General features: G+C 44.7%; 1 protein-coding gene across 1 annotated transcript in view; it reads left to right on the forward strand.

Annotated features, from left to right (window-relative positions):
- The first annotated feature begins 523 nt into the window (after positions 1 to 523).
- LOC102039514 (unconventional myosin-X-like) overlaps positions 524 to 19987 on the forward strand; it is a 75227-nt gene continuing 55763 nt past the window's right edge. The window contains exons 1-9 of the mRNA XM_005416075.2: positions 524 to 607; positions 5843 to 6001; positions 9651 to 9838; positions 10080 to 10214; positions 14254 to 14378; positions 15606 to 15619; positions 16224 to 16308; positions 17805 to 17908; positions 19248 to 19377. Coding sequence (XP_005416132.2) covers positions 605 to 607; positions 5843 to 6001; positions 9651 to 9838; positions 10080 to 10214; positions 14254 to 14378; positions 15606 to 15619; positions 16224 to 16308; positions 17805 to 17908; positions 19248 to 19377 — 943 coding nt within the window. The 5' untranslated portion in view covers positions 524 to 604. The remainder of the gene's footprint in view (positions 608 to 5842; positions 6002 to 9650; positions 9839 to 10079; positions 10215 to 14253; positions 14379 to 15605; positions 15620 to 16223; positions 16309 to 17804; positions 17909 to 19247; positions 19378 to 19987) is intronic.

The following is a 19987-nucleotide window of genomic DNA, read 5'->3' on the forward strand; positions in this document are numbered from 1 at the left end:
CAGGTCATGTCATTTACCAAAGGAAACTCTTGCCACAGTTTGCAAACAAAGCTCTGTGAAATCCTCTTAGCTGGTGATTTGTGGAAGCATTTTGACTTACAATGATGCGTGGGTGTATTGTTTACATTGTAAACATGCTTTATTTATATTTTCTATTATTATAGCATGGCTTTTAATGACCGGCTATTCCGAGTTTTAAAATATTTAGACAGTCAAACCAACTATTCTATGTGTTGGTATCTTTCCATGACACTTTCTATAAAAATTGGTCTTTCCTTACTTTAGTTTCTGCATGAAGCTCATTAAAACTGCTTTTTCTTCCGCTCGTGTTACATAAGGAAAAAACAAACCCAATTTCTCTGAAAATGTCAGTAGAACTTACTTAAATATTTTAAGCAGCTGTAGCTTGAAAGTAGCCTCTGAATACTGCAGCTTCCCCCAGCTTTCCTTGGGTGCAGATCTCACAGGCTCCAGTTCTTTCTAATGGGATGTCTTCTGGTTTTTGCAGGGTGCCAGGGTATGGCTGCAGGAGCAGGACCAGCTGCAGCCATGCACTGTTGGCTTGTGTGCCAATGGAAATGTTCTCTTCACCTCAGATTATGGCATGGTAAGTGAAGTTTGCATGAGTTTATACCCTATGCCAAGCTGTAAGGTGGACTTCTTGGTTTTGCATGACCACCATGTTGAAATTTATCAATGGAAATGCTGCAAATCTCTCTGAGAAGTGACCTGGCTCTGTTACACCAAAGATCTAGCAAATGTTAAAAAGAGAAGATTGTTCATCTTGTTCTCTTCATTTCTCTGCCTACCTCACTTTTCTTGGTTTCCCTTGTGCCATCTTTGAAGGAGTTGCATTAACAGCCTAACAAAATCATTATATTGGCTAAATGCTCCTGGAAGGAGGCAGCTCCAATAACCAAGCAGCCCTTCCTGCCAAGCTGTGCCACTCTAGGGGTGCTTGTGCTCACCACCAGCTGCTTCAGCAGCTTTTGCTGTCAGCCCTTGGTCCAGGGGCATGTGGCAGTGGGCTCCCTGTGCCAGTCAGTGTGTAAAGGCTGCAGAGATGCACAGGACAGCTAAGCAAGGCAGCCAAGCTCCCCTGAGAGCAGAGCTCTCCAACAGGGATAAGAACAAGCTCCTTTCCTGCCTGATTTCCAGCCCTGTGCTCCTTGTGGTTCCCTGGTGCAGTACTCATGGAATAATATTGGTAGGAAGAGACCTCTGGGGATCATCCAGGTCCTCAGTGAGTCAGCTCGCCTGGCTAACCCTGGGAAAACTATCCACAGCCTTCAGGGAGGTTCTGAGTGAGTCAGACTGGTGCCTGGGCTGGGAGGAGGATGGGGAAATGAATGGGCAGGACTGTGCCCTCCAGCAGTGAGCAATTAGACCTGCTCAGCTGTTCTGGTGAATGGGCCCTGCAGGTGGCTGCTTTGTTACAGAAAAATGGACAGGTTTTCTTCAGCCTCTTACCTGGCAAACAAAGGAGGGCACAGAGGGAAAGGGGATATAGAACCCTGGTTTGAGGAGTCAGTGGTAGGACTGTCATGTTTTTCAGTCTTGCCTTGAGAGATTTGAAGTCATCATTCTTTTATAAAGAGCCAGATTTGTTTCTCCGAGATGGAAATTCCCCTAACAAACAAAGATTTTTTAATCTGATTACTGTAGTCTCTTAGACCCCTTCTTGAGGAATTGACTTGTTTTGGGAGTGCTGGATATCACTAACACATTTTAAGGGATCACAGGTAGTGCAGCAGTCTCCAGAGGGACAAAAAACTGGTGACAGTACTTCTGTGACTTCCCCAGTTCTGTCTCTTCTGACATGCTGCCGTGGCCTTCTAAAATCTTTCAAACCCACCTGGCACCTCTGAAAGGACACCAGAAATCCCACTTTAGAGCTGTCTGTCCACCTCCAGCCTGTGCCTTGTATGCTGGAAAATATGCTCAGGATAATGCTTGGTGGCTTACAGGTGTAAAAAAAAAAAAAAAAAAAAAAGCTGGTTTTGGGTTTTTGTCTTCCATGAAACAAGAAATCACTAGGCTGGAGGAGCATGTGCTTTATGGCTCATGGAGTAAAAGCCCATGGTGATCATTAAAGGGCTTTCTTTATTCAGTGCCACCCACAAGAGCTGTCCTGTGTGCTTCCCTCACCTGCCACATCCATTGCTTCGTACCTCTGGGAGGGCCTGGCACTCCTACCCCGGGTGAGAACTCTGATGTCTTCGATTGGGTTGGATGGGGCACTTGATCCCTCTGATTTTTAGCACCCCCAAATCTGGTTGTCCTCATGTTTGCTGTGGCCCAGCATCCCTGCAGATCTTGCAGCTCTGAGGTAAGAAGTCCAGGCATGCTTCAAAGCTTTTGTCATTTGTTTTCACTTCCTTAAAAACACCTCAAGCAGTAAATCCATCAGAAATGTGACTTCCTGGGAGGAAAGGAGGAGCTTTGCTTGTGAAACACAAGATTGGAAAGCCTGATCCAGACAAAGCAGCCAAATGCTTTATGGATAAATATAACTTGGATACCAGGTGGGAGCTTTGCTATGTGCTCAGGATGGCACTAATGGATGGAATTGAGTTTGAAAAGGAATAATTTCTCCCTTGCTGAGCCTAGTGAGCAGCACTGGCAAGCCTCATCTTGGCTTGTTTGCTGCCCAGATTTTGCTTTATTCCTGACCATTGCAGGGCCTTGGAGAGAGTCATGGTCATTTTACCCTCACTTTGGGCTAAATCTGAGGCAAATTGAGTTTATCACTGGTAAGAAAGTAGAAATCTTTGGCTGTGAGGTGCCTGTTAGACTGAAAGCTGATTATTTTCCTTCCCAAAAATAAAGATCTGCTTTAACTTTATCTGATTAACACCTATAACTTTGTGTTTTATATATTAGCTTGTTAAAAAAGAGATATCCTGGGGGTAACTTTGCTGAGAGATCAGTTTGCCTGAGTTCTTACTTGCTTCAGGAAAAATCAGCTGTCATATTCAGCTCAGTAGTGCTGAACACCAGCCTGGCATACCCTTCCTGGAATAGGATGATGGGGGAGGATCTTTGAAATTGCTCTCCTGGCAGATTGCTGGAGGCGTCCAGGAGTGAGCAGTGGGGTAACAAAGCTTCCTTACTGGGACTCTGAGGGTGCAGCGTCATCCTGTTTGTGTCTCAAACCTCTGAGCTCCTTGAAGAAAGTCACTTTGACAGTCTTGGGACATGAGTCTGTGTCCAGGAGCATGGATGATACTTGCAGCCTGTTGGTGATACAGAGATTCTGCCCCTGGAGGGCAGAGAACAAATGAAAAGTCAGCTTTCTTCCAGTGCCAGGGAAGACCTGAAAACTCTCCCACATGTCACAAGTGTCTTCCAGGACACAGAGCCATCACATCCCAAACCTCAGTGGGACTGAAGGCCCCAATCAAGTGGCTCAAGACCGGTATAACAGGTGATTTTCTAAGCCCTACTAATAATTTACCTGTGTATTTAGGACTCTTGCTCCTCTTCAGAGTTCCATTTCCTCCCATGTTGTCATCAAGAACAAGGAAATGAGCTCTGACCCATCACTTTTTGTGCATGGCAGCCTCTGGGCACAGGTACTGCCAGCTCCTGGTATCTTTTAGGACACTTGTCCACTCAGCTTTTTGTCTAAATGTTTTCTTAATGTTTCTCTTCTGGTCCAAATGGCTGCAAGTGCTGACAGAGCAGTGGTAGATGAGTAAGTACCAGGCAGATATAAGGGAAGATCACATCATATTGTTTTTTACTTGTCCTTTTCCAAATTTTGTGTAAGTCAGCGGACAAGAGAGAGCCAGGGTCCTTTGCTGCCTCCTGGTTTGAAAGTGCTGTACTGATTTTGTTCCTGAGAGTCCAGATGTTGTACATCTGCAGCTTGTACTCTCTCCTGAATTTAATAGACCCATTCTCCCTTTCTGCTCCCTCAGTTTTCTTGTGAAAGTGCCTGAGGTCTCCGCTCTGAAGAAGAAAAAAAAAGTTTTACTTTTTTTAGGGTCATGCTTGCAGAGTGAGGGTCCTTCTGCTGGCAGTCAGACCTCTCTGACCCCCAGGAGCAGAACTGGTGTGGAGAGGCCTGGAGAGAGCCTTTTTGCAGGACTGGGCTTTGTTTTACACTGATCATGAACGTGAACTGTGTATTTTTGAAAAAAAATAAAAAATACACAAAATTTTTTGAAAAAATTTTGAAATTTTTGAATTTTCTTTTTAAAAAATTGAAATTGAATTTTTGAAATTTGTGGAATTTTTTGAAAAAAATACACAAAATTCCTGGCTGGTGAAAGAAGTGGGCTCTGAAGAAGCCTGCCAGTGGAAGAGGCCGAGTGGTCCTTGTCACACAGGTGTGACTGGTGGGAAATGGGGCAAACATACCTGAGAGACTGAGCCGGCTTCTCCTCCCCAGCTCCCTCCCAGAATAGAGCTGCTCTTGTGGTTGTGCATCGTGGTGGTTTGTAGGGGATGCTGTGCTGGGTTGCTGCTGCCCTGCAGCGCCAGGGTGCAGCTCAGAGCCCTGGGGGTGAGCACCTGCAGTTGCTGCAGCTGTGAGCGCCCTGCCAGGGACAGGCAGGGGTGGCTTGCTGCAGGGGGCTGGGTGACCTCATTCTGTCTGCAGCCTGCAGCTGCAGGGACGGCCTCTCCCCAGCACAGACAGCAGCCTGAGCATCCAAGGAGGTGGGCAGGAGAAACCACTTAGAGCAATGCTACAGATTAGAGCTGGTTCTCTGTGGGACCCATCAGATTCTCCCTGGCACTCAGGAGGGCTGACAAGCAGGGATGGAAATGAGGCAGAGACCAGAGCCCTGGGAGAGGAGAAAAAGCACAGGATTCTTTGGAGGGGTTACTGTGGACCAGGTTTCCTTCTCCAGGATGCCTGTATGAAGTCTCCCATCTGTCTCCCTTTGGGTCTTACCATCTAGCACAGCTTTGGATGCTGGGTGGGAGATGGCACAGGGCTGAATCCAAGAGTGGGAAGCAACTGAAATAACTTGCGTGAAATGCCAGCATCGTGCTTGAGGAGGAGGAAAGGAGGGCTGGGATGTGCATGTGGTGGAGGGGAACAGTCACATAATCTCAAGGGAATGAAGGAGATGAGCTGATAACTGAAGAGTGGGTTATTGAGGAGGAGAAAGCTTTAGCAGGAAGAAGGATGCTACAACTGAAACAAGATGAGTGCAACTGCACAGAGATGAGCACTTCCTAGAGCAGTGATAGAAGTTAATAGGTGTCATTGTACAAATATTTTGAAAGCTGTATCATACACATACGTGTCATCACACAGAGAGAATGTCACTACTTTATTTGGCTTCTCATGTGCTTTGCTTTCCTTTGCTCTTGAGATGACAAACTCTTCCAGATGCTCTCTGGCTGCTGCTATGGAGAGTGCAGGGCCAAACTTGCAATGTGAATTAGCTTTTCCTCTACTTCCCCACGGTCAGAGACATGATCTCACCTGTGTTTTTTGTGAAAGACTGTTCCTGGTCTCTTGGGAGCGCCTGCCATCATTATTCACACTCATGAGTGCAATGTTTAATACCTGTCTAGCCTAGCAGCTGGAGGCTGGTGCCCTGCTTCTGTTAAGGGGAAATTAAGTAACCTTGTGTTGATTTGTCCCCATCAGTGGTGAAAGTGAGAGATTGACTGTGTAGCAAAAGAAGGGAGTATGCTGTATAGTTTCTGGCCAGAGGGCTCAAATATGTAGGAACAGGAAGGGAAGAGTGACTGTAAAAGTAGGGAGCAGATCTATGTCTTAATTTCCTTTTCCAATGCAAAAATATAAAGGTGCACATTTCTGGTAGGAAATCAGACCATGGTGTCATTAGACTATTTGTCCTTCTCCCCATTCTTCCAGGTGTTCCAGTACCCCAAAGCCACCCTGTCCAGAGAAAAGGTCTTACCCATGCACCAGACCAGCATTGATGGGGTGGAAGACATGTCCATGCTGGGAGATCTGCATGAAGCTGCCATCCTGCTCAACCTTCACCAGCGCTACCAGCAGGGTAACATCTATGTAAGTGCTCTTCCCTTTTGCCTTAATGGTTTTTGTTTAGCTTCAGGGCTGCCACTTTGCATGTGAAGTACTGATGTTATCCTTGTCTCTTGAGGATAGGAATTGGAGGGGATTTCCTGCCTTGCCAGCTCCATCATCCCTGTGAGATCCTACCCTTATCAGAGGGGCCTCTTTGCCTCTATGGAGGAGCTTCCAAAACATGAATGTTCACCTCTGAGCTTTGTGGTAACTGCACAGCTCTGTATCCTCTGTGAACATCCATGTTTGAAGAGTTGTCATTCACATTCCCCAGGTTCCCCATTATGGCTGTTCCATGGTTTATAAGGCCAAGCAGACTGGAAGATGCAATGTACACAGGAGGTTGCTGAGTATCCCCCTGATCCAGACAGATGAAGATACTGCCTAACAAAACTAGGAATGCAAACCTGTTGCCCAACTCTTCTGCTTTTACATGCAGTTGTACCTTTTGGGTTTTTTTGATTGCTCTGCTCTCCTTGCACAGATGAATGAATACTCACAGCATCTCCTGATTTCCCTCTCAGGAAGGAGACAGGTATTAGGAAAGGGACTTGTGAGGAAAAGCACACATGGGACAAGACATTCCTGAACTGCTGGGATGGCAGTGCTCTGCTAAGATTTGGAGAGAACAAGGAAGATAGATTGCAAAGACTGTCTTACCTTGCTTGTCCATACTATGTGCACACAGATTTTTCAGAATATGACAGAAAAAATGAAAATCTCTGTGTTGCATAGCAACCGTTATCAAGGCAACCAAACCATATGCACCTGTATTCCAGTAAATTATCAGTCAAGTGACCCTGTTTCTGAACCACCTCCTGCACTGGATGCAGAGGAGACTGTAAATTCTTTTTTCTTTTTTCTTTTTCTTTTTTTCTGTAGACACCTTTGCCTCTCTGTCAACACAGCCTTGTGACCTGTGACAGTAGCCATGCGCACACATTATTTTGATGGCCCATATCCTTGCTGCTCCTCTTGTGCTGTGTTTGACACATGCTATGTGTTTGTGCAGCTTTTGACCCATTTGGGTATATTTCTCCTGTTTCTTCTTCCTCCCACCTTAAAATGCAATGCAGGATTCTCTTCCTTTTCAGTTTGTGCCTGGTACCAGAAATGCCATAACACCAGCAGTGTCATAGCAGCCATACCTCCTTAAGCCTTTCATCTAGCTCTGATGTGTCATTCCTTCTCTTATTCAGCATTAGTTCTGTGCCTTCTCCATCTGTGCATAAAGCTGTTAAAGTTTAACACCTTTTACACCTCTTTTTTTGGCTTTGCATAGTGCATGAATCTCAGATGTGCATCTCAGGTCTGAAATTTTTGGAGATGTATGAGGGGATCTGACCTCTGTAACATGCTCAGCGCTGGGAAGAACCCCTCAGTGTAGGATTATTAACCCCACCATGAGCTCCTAAAGGGGATTCTTTCTGATCAGGGAGTGTAGGTAGCAGTATATCTAGACTGCTCTGGCACCCATAATTAATTTACTACAGCAACAAGCTCAACAGTACCTTTTGTTTTCCAGATAAATACTATTCAAGTTCTACCCAACTGTTGAAGGGAATTATGTGAGCACAACAACAGCCTGCATTTTTCCTCTTCATTCTTACAATTCCTGTATATCTTAATAAAAGTAGCCCAAACATAATGAGAGTGATGCAGAAATGAGCCAGGGGCTGTACTGCCACATTTTGTGCTGTCCTTAGCAATAGCAAAGCTATGCCTAACCATCCAAGTAGGATCTATTGTCCTGAGAAGTAGACTTGCCACATGTGGCTTGTCCTGCTCTGGAGAGTTCTGTGGGGGCAATTACTTTGCTGATAGAGTAGCTGGTATGTACATGGTTTTACTGCCATTAAAAATTAGGGATAGAAATTGTCTATAAGGGAATGCATGTGATGAGGAGACTGCAACTGGGTGCTGGAGAAGTTTTCTAGGAACACCTTTGAAAGAGATGGCTGTACTGGAAGAAGTTTTAGAAAGGACTTTCCAGAAGTTCTCTGGAAAGGAGCTCTGTTCCTAGTGAAACTACAATGGAAAATGCAGACTGAAACATCTGAGAAGAACAGATGCTGTGAAGGACAGAAGGACATAGAAATGTCTTGTAGTCTCTTGGCAATGCCATGCCTGTTCCTCTGCTGCCTGTGCAATTCTTTTCCCCAGTTCATGTTTTGACACCCAATGCTTTCCTCTCTCTCTCTCTCTCTCTCTCCACCTCTCTGGCCAAAGATCATTGCTTCTTATTGCTTTCATTACCAATTAATTCTATTTCTGCCCACAAAGGTCCCTGTCAGAGGATCCTCAGGAGCTGATCCATGATAGTGTGTTTATACTGCTAATGCAGTTTGGCCTAGGTGATTTTCCCTCCCACAGTGATCTCTGAGTGCTGCTTTAATAAATGAATTTTAAATATTTTGGTGACTACAGCATCTTATCAGTCTGGCTTCAGAGCTTGGCATTGCTATAGGCTCAGATTTCATTTGGCCTGATGAGTCTTCCTTGTGTTTAATTTACAGCTTCTCCAGTAGGTACATTCAAATGCTTTTATATCTGATGGGTGACTTGTAGTTAGTTCATGGTTTGGAACTAATGCTAGATGTTGTCCCTGACCACAAAGCTTGGCATCTCCTGCAGCAATCTAAGTGTTTATTTGGCCATGTCTGCTGAGAATGGGTATTCCTGGAGTCCAAGATGTTCCTGTGAGGTTGGCCATCACACCAGCAGCATGGATGTTGACCATATTACAAAGCAATCATTAGGAGAGAGGTGGCACCATTGCTCTGAACTGCAGCTCTGAGAATAACTGGATTTGAGCTGGTTGGCTGAACCGAAAAAGTCATGCCCCAAAAAACAAAATTAATTTCCTTCTCACTGCACAAAATAATACATTTGTAATTCAATGTTGTTGTCTGGGTATTTTATTTTAAATCTTGCTACCTCTTTTTTTGGACTGTGAGATTTTCAAAATAAATATTTTCAAAATAAAATATTTAGAAAATACAAAAATGTTTTGACTTGAAATCTAGAGCTTTATCTTCAGCTGTCAATTTTGATTTGGTTTACCAAATGATTTAAGCTGCCCCAAACAGTATTTTTTCAGCAGAAGAAAAATGATATGCTTTAGTGGTTCTTTGCACATGTGTGTAGTGTGTGTGTTTGTGTTCCAACTCTGTTCAGGAGGTTCTTGAACCCTGCCAAGCCCCCTTTGCTTAGGACTGTGGCATTGAAGGTATCTCCTGACTCCTTAAGTCCTGGCTCTGCTGCTCAGCTTCAAGCACAGTGCAAAGTAGCTGGGTATGAAGATGGCTTCATGTTTTTAAATTGTGTCAGCTTAATTTAACAAGGACAACGGGAATAAGAATGTTATATTATAAATAATATAACATAATATAAGAATGTTATATTATAAAACAGCAGAATTCAGATTACCCCATCCATACCCAGCTGTACAGCTCCTTCTCTGGGGTTTGACATCTTTGCCAAACTGTGCAGCTCTCTGCTGAAGCTCAGTGTCCTTATTTAGGCTTTCTCCTTCACCATGACTTATTTCAGGGTCTGGCTTTGTTGTGATTTTTTTTTCTCCCCAGGAGCTTGCTTCATTTCCTTTCTGTGTTTTGTTTTTTCCCCGTAGACAAACATTGGCTCCATCCTGGCATCAGTAAATCCCTACAGAGCCATCCCTGGTCTGTACGGTGTGGATGCCATGGAGCTGTACAGACAGCACCGCCTGGGTGAGCTGCCTCCCCACATCTTCGCCACCGCTAACGAGTGCTACTGCTGCTTGTGGAAGCGTCATGACAGCCAGTGTGTTCTCATCAGGTTAGAGATGGACAACCAGCTACTCCATGGCTGCATCACACGCCTTGCTCCTGCTGTTCCATTTGCATTGACATCTGCCTGAGTACCCACAGCACCCTCCCTGCCTTTGCCTGATCCCTGCTTGTCACAGCGGCGATGTCACCTGTTTGTTCCTAGAGATCACTTCTGTGCCGCGGGTAGGATGGTCATCAGCTCTGTCTGTCCTGGATTTGTGAATGAAATGTATGTTTTTTCTTAACAGTGGAGAAAGTGGAGCTGGAAAGACTGAGAGCACCAAGTTGCTCTTGAAATTCCTGTCAGCCATGAGCCAGACCTCCCTTGGGGCCCCTGTTTCTGAGAAGAGCACTCACGTGGAAGAAGCCATCCTGGAAAGCAGGTACAGTCACCCTCGTGGGCACCCAGAGTGCTGGGTCAGCCTGCCTTCGGGGGGCCCTGCCTTTGGGGGGCCCTGCCTTTGGGGGCCTCTGCCTTCTGGGCAGGGATGAAGCCAGACCGGGTAGAGAGGATCACAGACCTGAATGATGTCACATCAGGGAAACTCGAAGGTTGCCATCCTGCCGGGATGCCTCACCTTGGCTGCTCTCCCAGCTGTCCATGGATGGATTAGGCTTCTTTCCAACAGCAGTGTGGGATGTGTCTCCTAAGCTGGAGAATTAATGCTCTAGCTCTCGACTGTAGCTGTCCTCACAGTCTCTGTCATTCTCTGACTCCTGTTTTCCTCCATGAGCCCCTGCTTTCCCCCAGCCTCTCTGTGTTTCAGGCTGCTGGTTTGTCTTGTCCTCTGGAGTCCCGTGGGCAACCTGTCAGCTCTCCTGCTGTCATGGCAAGTGATTTCATGGAGAACCATCCATGGGAGCTGGCACCAGGGAACAACCACCACCCACCTAAACCCTGATGAGGCATCAGGCAGGCAGGGAAGTGCCTGAATCAAATGTTTGAGAGAGAAGCTGGCAGCAGTGAAGGAATGGAGACACGTTTCAGGGAAAATGCTTAATGCCAGAAGAGGTCCTGCACCCCTGAGGGACCATAGCCCCCAGGTGACCTACGCTGGAACAGAGAGATGAAGGGAAGAAGTATCTGCAAAACCTGAAGAAGAAAAGTGTGGCTGAGGAAAACTAATAAGAGGCAAAGAGCAGCAGAGAAAATAAGGAAGCAAAGAATGACAGAGAGAAGCAGTGTGACCCCAGGGTCTGGTGCTGTGAAATTTGCTGGGGGAAATTTCGAGGGAGTGAGTGTAACCTGAGGTATATAAGAAAGCTGAGGCTAAGAAATGGAGGACAGTAGGTGTTTGTCATCAGGTAAGGCTGGGGAAGAGGCAGGAAAGATACATCTGTTTTGTTGTTTGTGTCCTTGTTTTCCTTAATACCTGAATTATATTAAACAAATTACATTAGAATTTCCCAGACTGTCTTGCCTGTGGCTGAAGGACCTTGCTGGCAGTCCTGCAGTTTGGTACTGTCAAGGCTGAGGCTGCAGATTAGTCCCAGATGGAGCCTGTGATAGTGGCAGAAAGCTCCAGAGGAGGCAGCTGTGAGAGCATTGTAGGTTTTTGGTCCTTATAAAGCAGAGCAGCCTTGAGCAGAAGGGCTGCTGCCCTTGGACCTGGTGTTCCAGAGACTGTTGTTGCATGGTTTATCCTTTGCAGGTGTGCAGGTCTTAGCAGGCATGGAGGCAAATTGGAGAAAGCTCTGAAGAGGCAGTACAGTCATGACTTAAGATCTGCAAAATCTGCTTTAAAGCAAGCGGCTTAGAAGGCTCAAGCACTCTTAGCAGTGAAGTGATAACGTGACAGTGATCCAGAGAGCTTATGATGCTGGGTAGGTGATCCCTGAGTCTGTAAGATGCCACAGCTGTGAGCTGGAGTGAAGTTAGTGACCACAACCTGTTCTGTGTGCATCTCTAGTGCTACATGAACTATTGCAATGTGAATGCAATAGAATCTGATTTGTCACCTTTTCTCTGAAGACAAGAAGCTGAAGGCCTGGCCCAGACCCAGAAGCTGCTGCCTCCCCTATGGACCCTGCCTCATGTGTTTGGAGTTCAGCTGCACTTGCTCTGACATTGGCCCTCCTCAGGTTCACTTATGGTAGATTTTCATGCTTGCAGCCCAGCACATCCCAAGGAACAACACTGGATTCTTTCTTAGTTTCATACAGTTGATTGCAAACAAAGTGTTCATCAGCTTTCTATAATTTGCTTGTGTTGGAACTTCCAGCTTGGTGTATTTCTCACAAATCAGGCTCTCAAAACTCATTTGGTACTGTTGATTTTGTCTCCTTTCTTGAAAATATCCATCAGTTCATTAAAAATTCTTCTAACTTTCAGCTTTTTTTCTTGCTTGCTCACTCTGAAGCTCCCTTCTCCATGTTGGGTGCCACTGCTGACAGCATAACCACCTTTCCTGCTATTCACCCCCCAAGTCTTCAAATCTTTCTGTCTTCAACTGTGCATCTGAATCCTGAGCTGCATATGGTGCAGTATTTCTGAACTCCAGACTTCTCTTTCTGCTGCCCTGCTGAAACTGGTTCCCATTATTTTGAATGCTGGAGTGCATCCTGCCCACACCCAGCAAGCAGCCAGCATCACCTTCCTGATGTGCTGCTCCACCTTGCAGTGCACTTCTGCCTCAGGTGCCACACTGTGATGTGCTGCTGGCACAGGCCAGGCCCCCTGCCCTCATTCCTGGCTGAACCAGCTCACCCCACCCTCTGCCTTGCAACTGCTCAGACACCCTCCTGCTTATTTCCCCCCCTAAGCCTGAAAGACTTTGCACTTGTGTGTGAGCCCATTGCCAAACTGAACTATAAAGATATATCCTTGTGCTTTTCTTATATAATTTAACATGATTTGGAGCCACAAAGATTGGCTAGCTGGCTCCTGTACTCTCATTGCATCTGTGGTGGTCATATAACATAACCCTGCTGTCCCTTTTCCTCTCTGTCCCCGTTGATTTTGTTGATTCATGGCAGTGGTGTGGATATTTCTGTGCGATGTCCTTATTTGCATACTTGTTTCAGAGGTGTGGGTCTTGGAGTTCAGATTCTCCAGGGCAAGAAACTTTCCTGATCTGTGCACTCAGATTTCTCTAACTGGCATTTCAATGATTGTTGTGTGTTATAAGAGAGGAATTTTAATTTCTATCCTTGTTACTTGAAAGTGATTGTTTCAAGAGGTGTTAGGAAAATACTGCCTGGATTTTCCTGAAGGTTGTTATCTATTTCCTTAAGCACAGCTCTCCCTTAGCTAACACTTGCAGGGCCTGAAGCCTTCTGCAAACTCCAAGGTATCTCTAGTTGTGGTTATTTTTTATGCTGTATTTACTAATTTGTGAATAATCCCATATCTGCCCCAGTATCCAGTGGGACTGCACAATAGATCTGTGGAAATGTTTAAAAGCCAGTATTTCTCAGGGTTATAACAGCAATAATTTTTGTTTAAAACTATGTATGTTTTAAAATTAGACATGAAAACATACAGGCTGTTCTTGTAGCATCTCTGTGATTCCTTGCTTGTCAGCCCTTCAGATTATTTTAGAATTGGCTTAATTGCAGAAATGAATATTTTAATCCTGGATTCTGTGTGTCAGTTTGAGTGGTTTAGGCTTTTCCCTTGTACTGTTCTGAGAAGCAAGTACCAAGCATTTTAACTGTTTTTCCTGAAGATGGGAAGGTGGGCAGCAGACAAAATTCTTCAATTTATGGCTGGTCTGATGTTTGGTGTTATATTTTTTTGCCCTTTTTTTTTTTGCCCTGAAGTGGATGATGATACTCTCTTAGAATGTAATTTCCAAATCTATAGTGTGTGTATAGTCCCTCTACTTGGAAACCATGTAGCTTATATCAGCCTAAGCAAGATTTAGGTAACAAGGGCTTGTGTGTTCCAGTATCAAATTTAAGTACCAAACAAATTGTTTTATTACTGTTTGTTAGTTTGAAGATGTTTGCCTGTAATTTTAAGAGATGGTTTATCAAAGGCAGAAGGAAAAAAGGTAGAATGAATATAGAAGTATGTGGTTTAAAGCTGCAGAGTGCTTGCCATATATGTCTGATGCTTCTGAAAATCCTTGAAAAAGTACACTTGTATTCATGGGATGTGCTGTGTTGAGGACACAGCCTGGCTGGCTCTTGCCACCTTTCATTTCCTCAAGCCACACTGGTGGGGACAGTGTGAGCACCAGCTGCCCATACAGACTGGAGACTGATTTAATTAACTGCAGTCCCAAAGGTTTAAAATTTATCTAGCAGTGTGTTAAATTACTCTTGCCATCCTTCCTTCCCCTTGAGCTCTTCCTGCTTGTCCAGGCTGGTGCTGTAACAAATAAATCTCTCGTGGCAGAACACAGCCTGCAAATGTCAAAAGACTCGTTTTAATGGTATCCCATCACTAATCATATCTTCATTGCCTTGTTTCTACAGCCCCATTCTGGAGGCCTTTGGAAATGCCAAGACAGTTTATAACAACAACTCCAGCCGCTTTGGCAAGTTCATCCAGCTGCACTTCTCTCAACATGGGCACATCCAGGGAGGCCGAGTCACTGATTGTATCCTTTTCTGCAGTGCACCAGAAATTGATTGAGTGAACAAAGAGGAGAAGGAGCTCGGTGTAGGTCAGGAAATCCCTCATCAAAGTTTTTCAAAGTCAATTTACAACAGTGGGCAAATTTGCAACTTAAAGAGGGAATAAGTGTTTGTTTGTGGCTCTGCAGCACCTAACTCTGGGAACCTTTTGTCTCAGTACTGCATTAGGTAGGGGCATAGTTTGACTTTTCACTTAATTAATCTCAACATTCCATACTTAAAACCCTGGAATTTTCTACCTTGGAGGATCCCCTAGGTTGATTACATTCTGTTTGCTCCACATAAAATTCTTAACTTATCTTAGCTCTGCCAATGAATTCATGATTGAGAAAAGTGAGACCAAAGTAAGAATAAATATATCCTGCAAAATATTTGGGTGCAGAAGAGAATGTTTTGGGCTGCCATGGACCTTGGAACCCTAGTCATAGAATCACAGAATATTTCAAGTTGGGAAAGACCCATAAGGATCATTAAGTCCCACTCCCTGCTCCTCTCAAGACTACCTAAAATGAAATCATAGGACTTATGAACACTGTCCAGATGCTCCTTGTACTCTGACCAGCTTGGTGACATGACCACTTCTGTGGGGAGCTTGTTCCAGGGACAAGAAGGACAGTGAAGACTGGATATAGTCAAACTGTGTTGAGCCATGATGACTTTCTTCCCTGTATGGCCAGGTACTCCTCTCCCAAAGGCTTTGACACATCTTTTGTCTCCATGAGGGAGGTAAAGCTGCCCTGGCTACATTTCCTGATGTATGTTCAAAGCTGCTGCTGACTGCAGACCACACCAATTGGCTCTGGAGTAGCAGCCAGATGAATTTACTGCTGTTGTAAATGACAGGCTTGGATTGTTTGGCCTCCACTCTTTGTGCTGTCAGGAGATTTAAGATAGCAGTCTCCTGCAGGAGCAATGAGAGCTGATAGAAGACTTGCTGTGTGCAATGCAGGCTTTCAGATAAGAGTGGCCTCTAATCATTCTAGGTGTCCCTAATGTGGCTCATCTTTTGTTAGGTTATCTATGCTCTACCTGGCCCTGCCCTTTTAAATATCTCTTTGGCACATCATACCTCCTTGGACAGTGAATAGAGAGGATGATCTTAGATGATGTTTAGAACCACTCTTTACCTACTTTCCATAGAAATCTGTGCTTCTGTCACTTGGATGTTTTTTCCTTAACCTGCTATTCAGATTTACTGGAAAAGGTAGGTATCACCTCCACTGAGTGCTGGGTGAGCCCTCTGCTCAGAAAAGGTGTGGCAGTGCCAGATCACCTCCTGGATGAGGCTGTCTGCACTGCAGCATGTAGACATCAGCTCCTGAGCTGTTACTACTGCAACTGTCCCAGCTGAGGAAGAGGCAGAGGAGCAGTGTTTGTTCTATGTCTATCACAGCCTGTTCTCCCATCTTTGATAAACTCTGTGCATTACAGAGAGGCTCCAAGAAGGAACTGTTTACCAAGGAGAAAGGGGGACAGAAGTACCTGGAAACACAGCTCCACAGAGAAGCATATGGGGTACAACTCCAAATGCTGGCATCTCTGATTGGATGTAGTTTACTTTGGAGTCGGGAATTCACTGAGGAGCAGGGCCAGAACTGACAAAGTTCAGTTTGGTAATGTGTATGCTCAGTTGCACAGCCACAAACATCTTGATGTAGAATTTACTTAGACAAAACCATCATTAAATAGCAAGAAGCCCCTCTTGTGCATTGGCCCTGGAGATTTACCTGTATCCTAGTCCTCTCTTGGTCTTTGCAGCCACAAGTCTGATCTGTTTCTGCTGGCTACTCTTGTATTCTTTGTTTCAGAACAGGGTGGTACATCAGAACCCTGGGGAGCGGAATTACCACATCTTTTATGCTCTGCTAGCTGGTGTGAGCGGGGAGCAGAAAGGTAATTTCATTTCTGGATATGTCTCTTGTCCTCTTTCCAGTCCAACATGTGAAGCAGGTGTAAGTCAGAGCATGGATAGTTCACGTACTTGGTATGTAGCTTCTTCTTGAAGGCCAGCCATATGGTGATTTTGTGGGAGACAGAAAGGAGAGTTAGGAGAAGGAGGTTGAGGATGACACAAATTCCTTATGAGAAAAGCCTTCAGGCATTCTGTACTGAAGGAAAAAGTATGTGCAAAATGATGAGGTGATGGAACTTGCTAGAGGCAGAGGAAGGGTAAAGAGTCTTGATTCAGTTGCTGGTGGGAGCTGTTGAAGGAGTTCAAAGGATGAACCGATAGATATATTTTTAGAACAAATCTTCAGTATAGGTAATAGTAGAGAGAAGAATTACAAAGACCAGCAATGTAGTGGAGGTACTAGAGCCAAAACATGTCTTGTGTCTGAACAAAGGGTTTATAGCTCTGTACTTGGAGAAGGGAGAGGTGAGTGTGAAAAAGTGCACACAGAGAAAGTGGCAGCTACAGCCTCTGGACAAATCCTCTTTGTAGTGCAGCATCCCCCTAACAACTTTTGTGTGTGTGTGTCCCAGGCATTGCTGAGCACTGATGGTGTTTCTGGAGAGCTCAGATAGGCAGGCAGGAACATGTTACAGTTGTACTCTGGTTTTGAGGGCCTGGGGAATTTCTTTATGCTTTTGGTTTCTGTGTGTTAGGATAATCAGATGGAAGATTTGGGTCTCACCGAGTAGAAGGGAGTAGGATTTCAGTTTTAGGGGGTACATGCAGGAATGGCTACTTAGGTCAATTCAGAGATCAGTCTAAAGCAAAGGAAAATAGTGGGGATCGTGGTTATTATCAATTGCTTAGGGAAAACACACAAAACAGATTCTTTTCTTCAGCAGATCTCTGTTATTCCTTCCCATCTACTTCTCCAAGCTGGTGTCCCAGGCTGCTTCAGCTCCCCATCTGCAATGTGGTTTTGGCTCTTGATCGTCCTTGCCTCCTTTCTCCATTCATATTTTAATTTTCCTATGTTCTTTTCAAAATGGGGGATCAAATCTGCAGATAGTGTTTAAGATGTGGTTGCACAGCAAATATACAGAGTCCTAATTCTGGTTTTACATTTAGTTTTGTGAACTATGCTCAGTTTTTAACTGCTGCTTAGCACTGAATATCTTCAGAAATCTGACTGTGACTCTCTGAACTCTGTGTCAAGTGATCATATCTAATTTAGAGGTCATTACCATATGTATACAGTTAAGACTATTTTTGTACACTTTTGGAGCTAAAAGTGAGAATTAAAAGTTTTTTTCTTGAGTCAATTCAGTATTGAGATATTCTTCTGAGACTCTGCAGCTTGGGATTTGACTGTTCTAAATTACTTTGCATACCGTCTGCAAGCTTTGTTACAGCACACTCTCCTCTCCTATGAACTAAAAGACTGGTTGCTAAATAAATTGTTGTCTGTACCCTGCCTCTTTTTTTCCTGTTGCAGAGAGCCTCTCCCTGTGTGAGCCAGAGACTTATCGCTACTTGAACCAGTCTGGCTGCGTGACTGATGAGAACCTGAATGATGTAGAGATGTTCAGTAAGGTCATGGTGAGTCCAGGCCTAACTCCTCCTGATCCTTTGGGCACAGTCTCATGGACTAAAATGCTGCATGGTTTTGATCTCACAAGCAGAATTGATTTGCCCTAAGCCAAAATTAGGTGTTCAACAAGGCCAGAACTCAGCTAAAACAAGACTCAAAAAGTGGCTTTAGTGTACAGAAAAGGGAGAATTTGGGAAACAGTCAATAAGAATTATAATTTAGAATTATAGAGAATTTGGGGGAGCAGAACCCCACCCCATAATGGTTCATAGGAGCCTCCTAGATAGCCTGATTCACAGAACCTCAGACTGACCATTAGAAGGGGAAGAGTTTGGTCTGAAGGTACTATGCTCCAGAAATATTCCAGTGAAGTTGTATCACCTGGGCAAATCACCTATTCTGAAATATCACAGAGATTTAACAGACACCTGTTTATCAGAGGCTAAGGGATTAGCAGGATGAATGTGCAAATTCATGTTTTATTTGATAACACTTGTTGGCCTGAAGGCTTTAATAATGTCGGTGAAACCAGATAGGCAAGGTGAGTAGAGTCAGCTTAGGATTTCAGTACCTCCTGGTTAGGTGTGATTTAAGGGAGGGAGGCACCTGCACAGCAGAAGTTTCAATGGCAATATGGCATTTATTCTTTAGCTGAAGAGATGCTGGAGGAAAGAAGGGATCTAGACCCCCAGAGTCCCCCACTGACAGGGTTCATGCATGAAGATTGGGCCTACCTCTCCAAGTCAATTTATGCCCCAAAAACCCTGGCTCACATGCAGGCATTAAGAGGGAATGTGCCATACTTCCTCATTATCTGATAATCTCTTTCCAGCCATCTAACATTTAATGCTGAAAGCCTGGTTTTAAATCTTGCTGCATAAATCTACTGTACTAAGAATGAATTAAGGGGGTTATGTGGATCAGAGTAAATTAAGTATCTTATATGGATCCATCCTTCAGGGAAGAAAATAAGTGATGTTGTGGAAGCCATCCAGTAACATCTGTAACCTGTGCTGCCAGTGTTCGGGGTAGGATTTCCTCACACAGGCACAAACGTTCTCTTTCTTGTGACAGACGGTCAGTGGTGGCAGCAAAGTGCAACCTGAGGATGGGGACAATGCCCACCTGCCTTAGGTGGCAATAGAGTAAATGTAAGAGGGAATGGGAGACAGTAAAGATCATTGACAAATGTATAGCTCAGAGAGGTGCTGTGCCATCCTATTTCATTTGAATTCGTGGTGACTGTAATTCTGAGTTTTACATCTTACACACACTGGACCTGGCTCCAGTGGTTGCATTGTACCTGGCTGTACATACAGCTAACGTCAGCTGTTTGGTTTTGCACAGACTGCCATGAAGGTGGTGGACTTCAGCACTGAGGAAATCAGAGACATCTTCAAACTTCTTTCTGGCACACTTCATTTGGGAAACGTTGAATTCATGACAGCTGGTGGGGCCCAGATTACAACAAAAGCAGGTAAGTAGGACCCTAGCAACTTGGCAGACCATGCAAAGCCCCATAAGGTGCCCAATAAAACCCTCTCCCTTTTCCTTTCTCCCTCTGTTATGCTGGTCTGTAGTACCTTCACCAGCAGGTTCCCTGTAGCTGAACTTTACAGAAGCATTGCCACAGGATGCATTGCCCCCAGGTACCAGTGGAATTTAGTTGGTCCGTGGCCCTGTGATCCATTTGTGCTCCTCAATATTCTCAGACTGAGTCCACAGCCTCACAGTTTCTCTTTTGAATTGAAAGAGATGGAAGAAATAGATCAGGAAGGAGTTTGAGATAAAAGTGCTCTGTTAGAGCCTTTCCCCCATCTTCATTTGAAGCAGTTGCTAGTGTGCACTCTGTTACAGTTATTTAATCTCAGGTGGTCTGCAAAGCAAGTCCCAAAACAGACGGAAGCAATAAAAATGTATTACAAGTGTTTCAAGTCTTAAGTTAATTGCCTCTCTTCTTAACATCCAAGTTGAGCAATCCCACGCTCAGACTGCAGTATTGTGCTTTTACAAAACATATCTTCTCAGGCAGTGTTTTGCTGGTGCTGAGTCTTGCACATGGTTTTGCTCTTCCCGTTGTCAGCAGG

The sequence above is a fragment of the Geospiza fortis genome, unplaced genomic scaffold, assembly GCF_000277835.1.
Source record: "Geospiza fortis unplaced genomic scaffold, GeoFor_1.0 scaffold112, whole genome shotgun sequence".
NCBI classification, from domain to species: Eukaryota; Metazoa; Chordata; class Aves; order Passeriformes; family Thraupidae; genus Geospiza; species Geospiza fortis.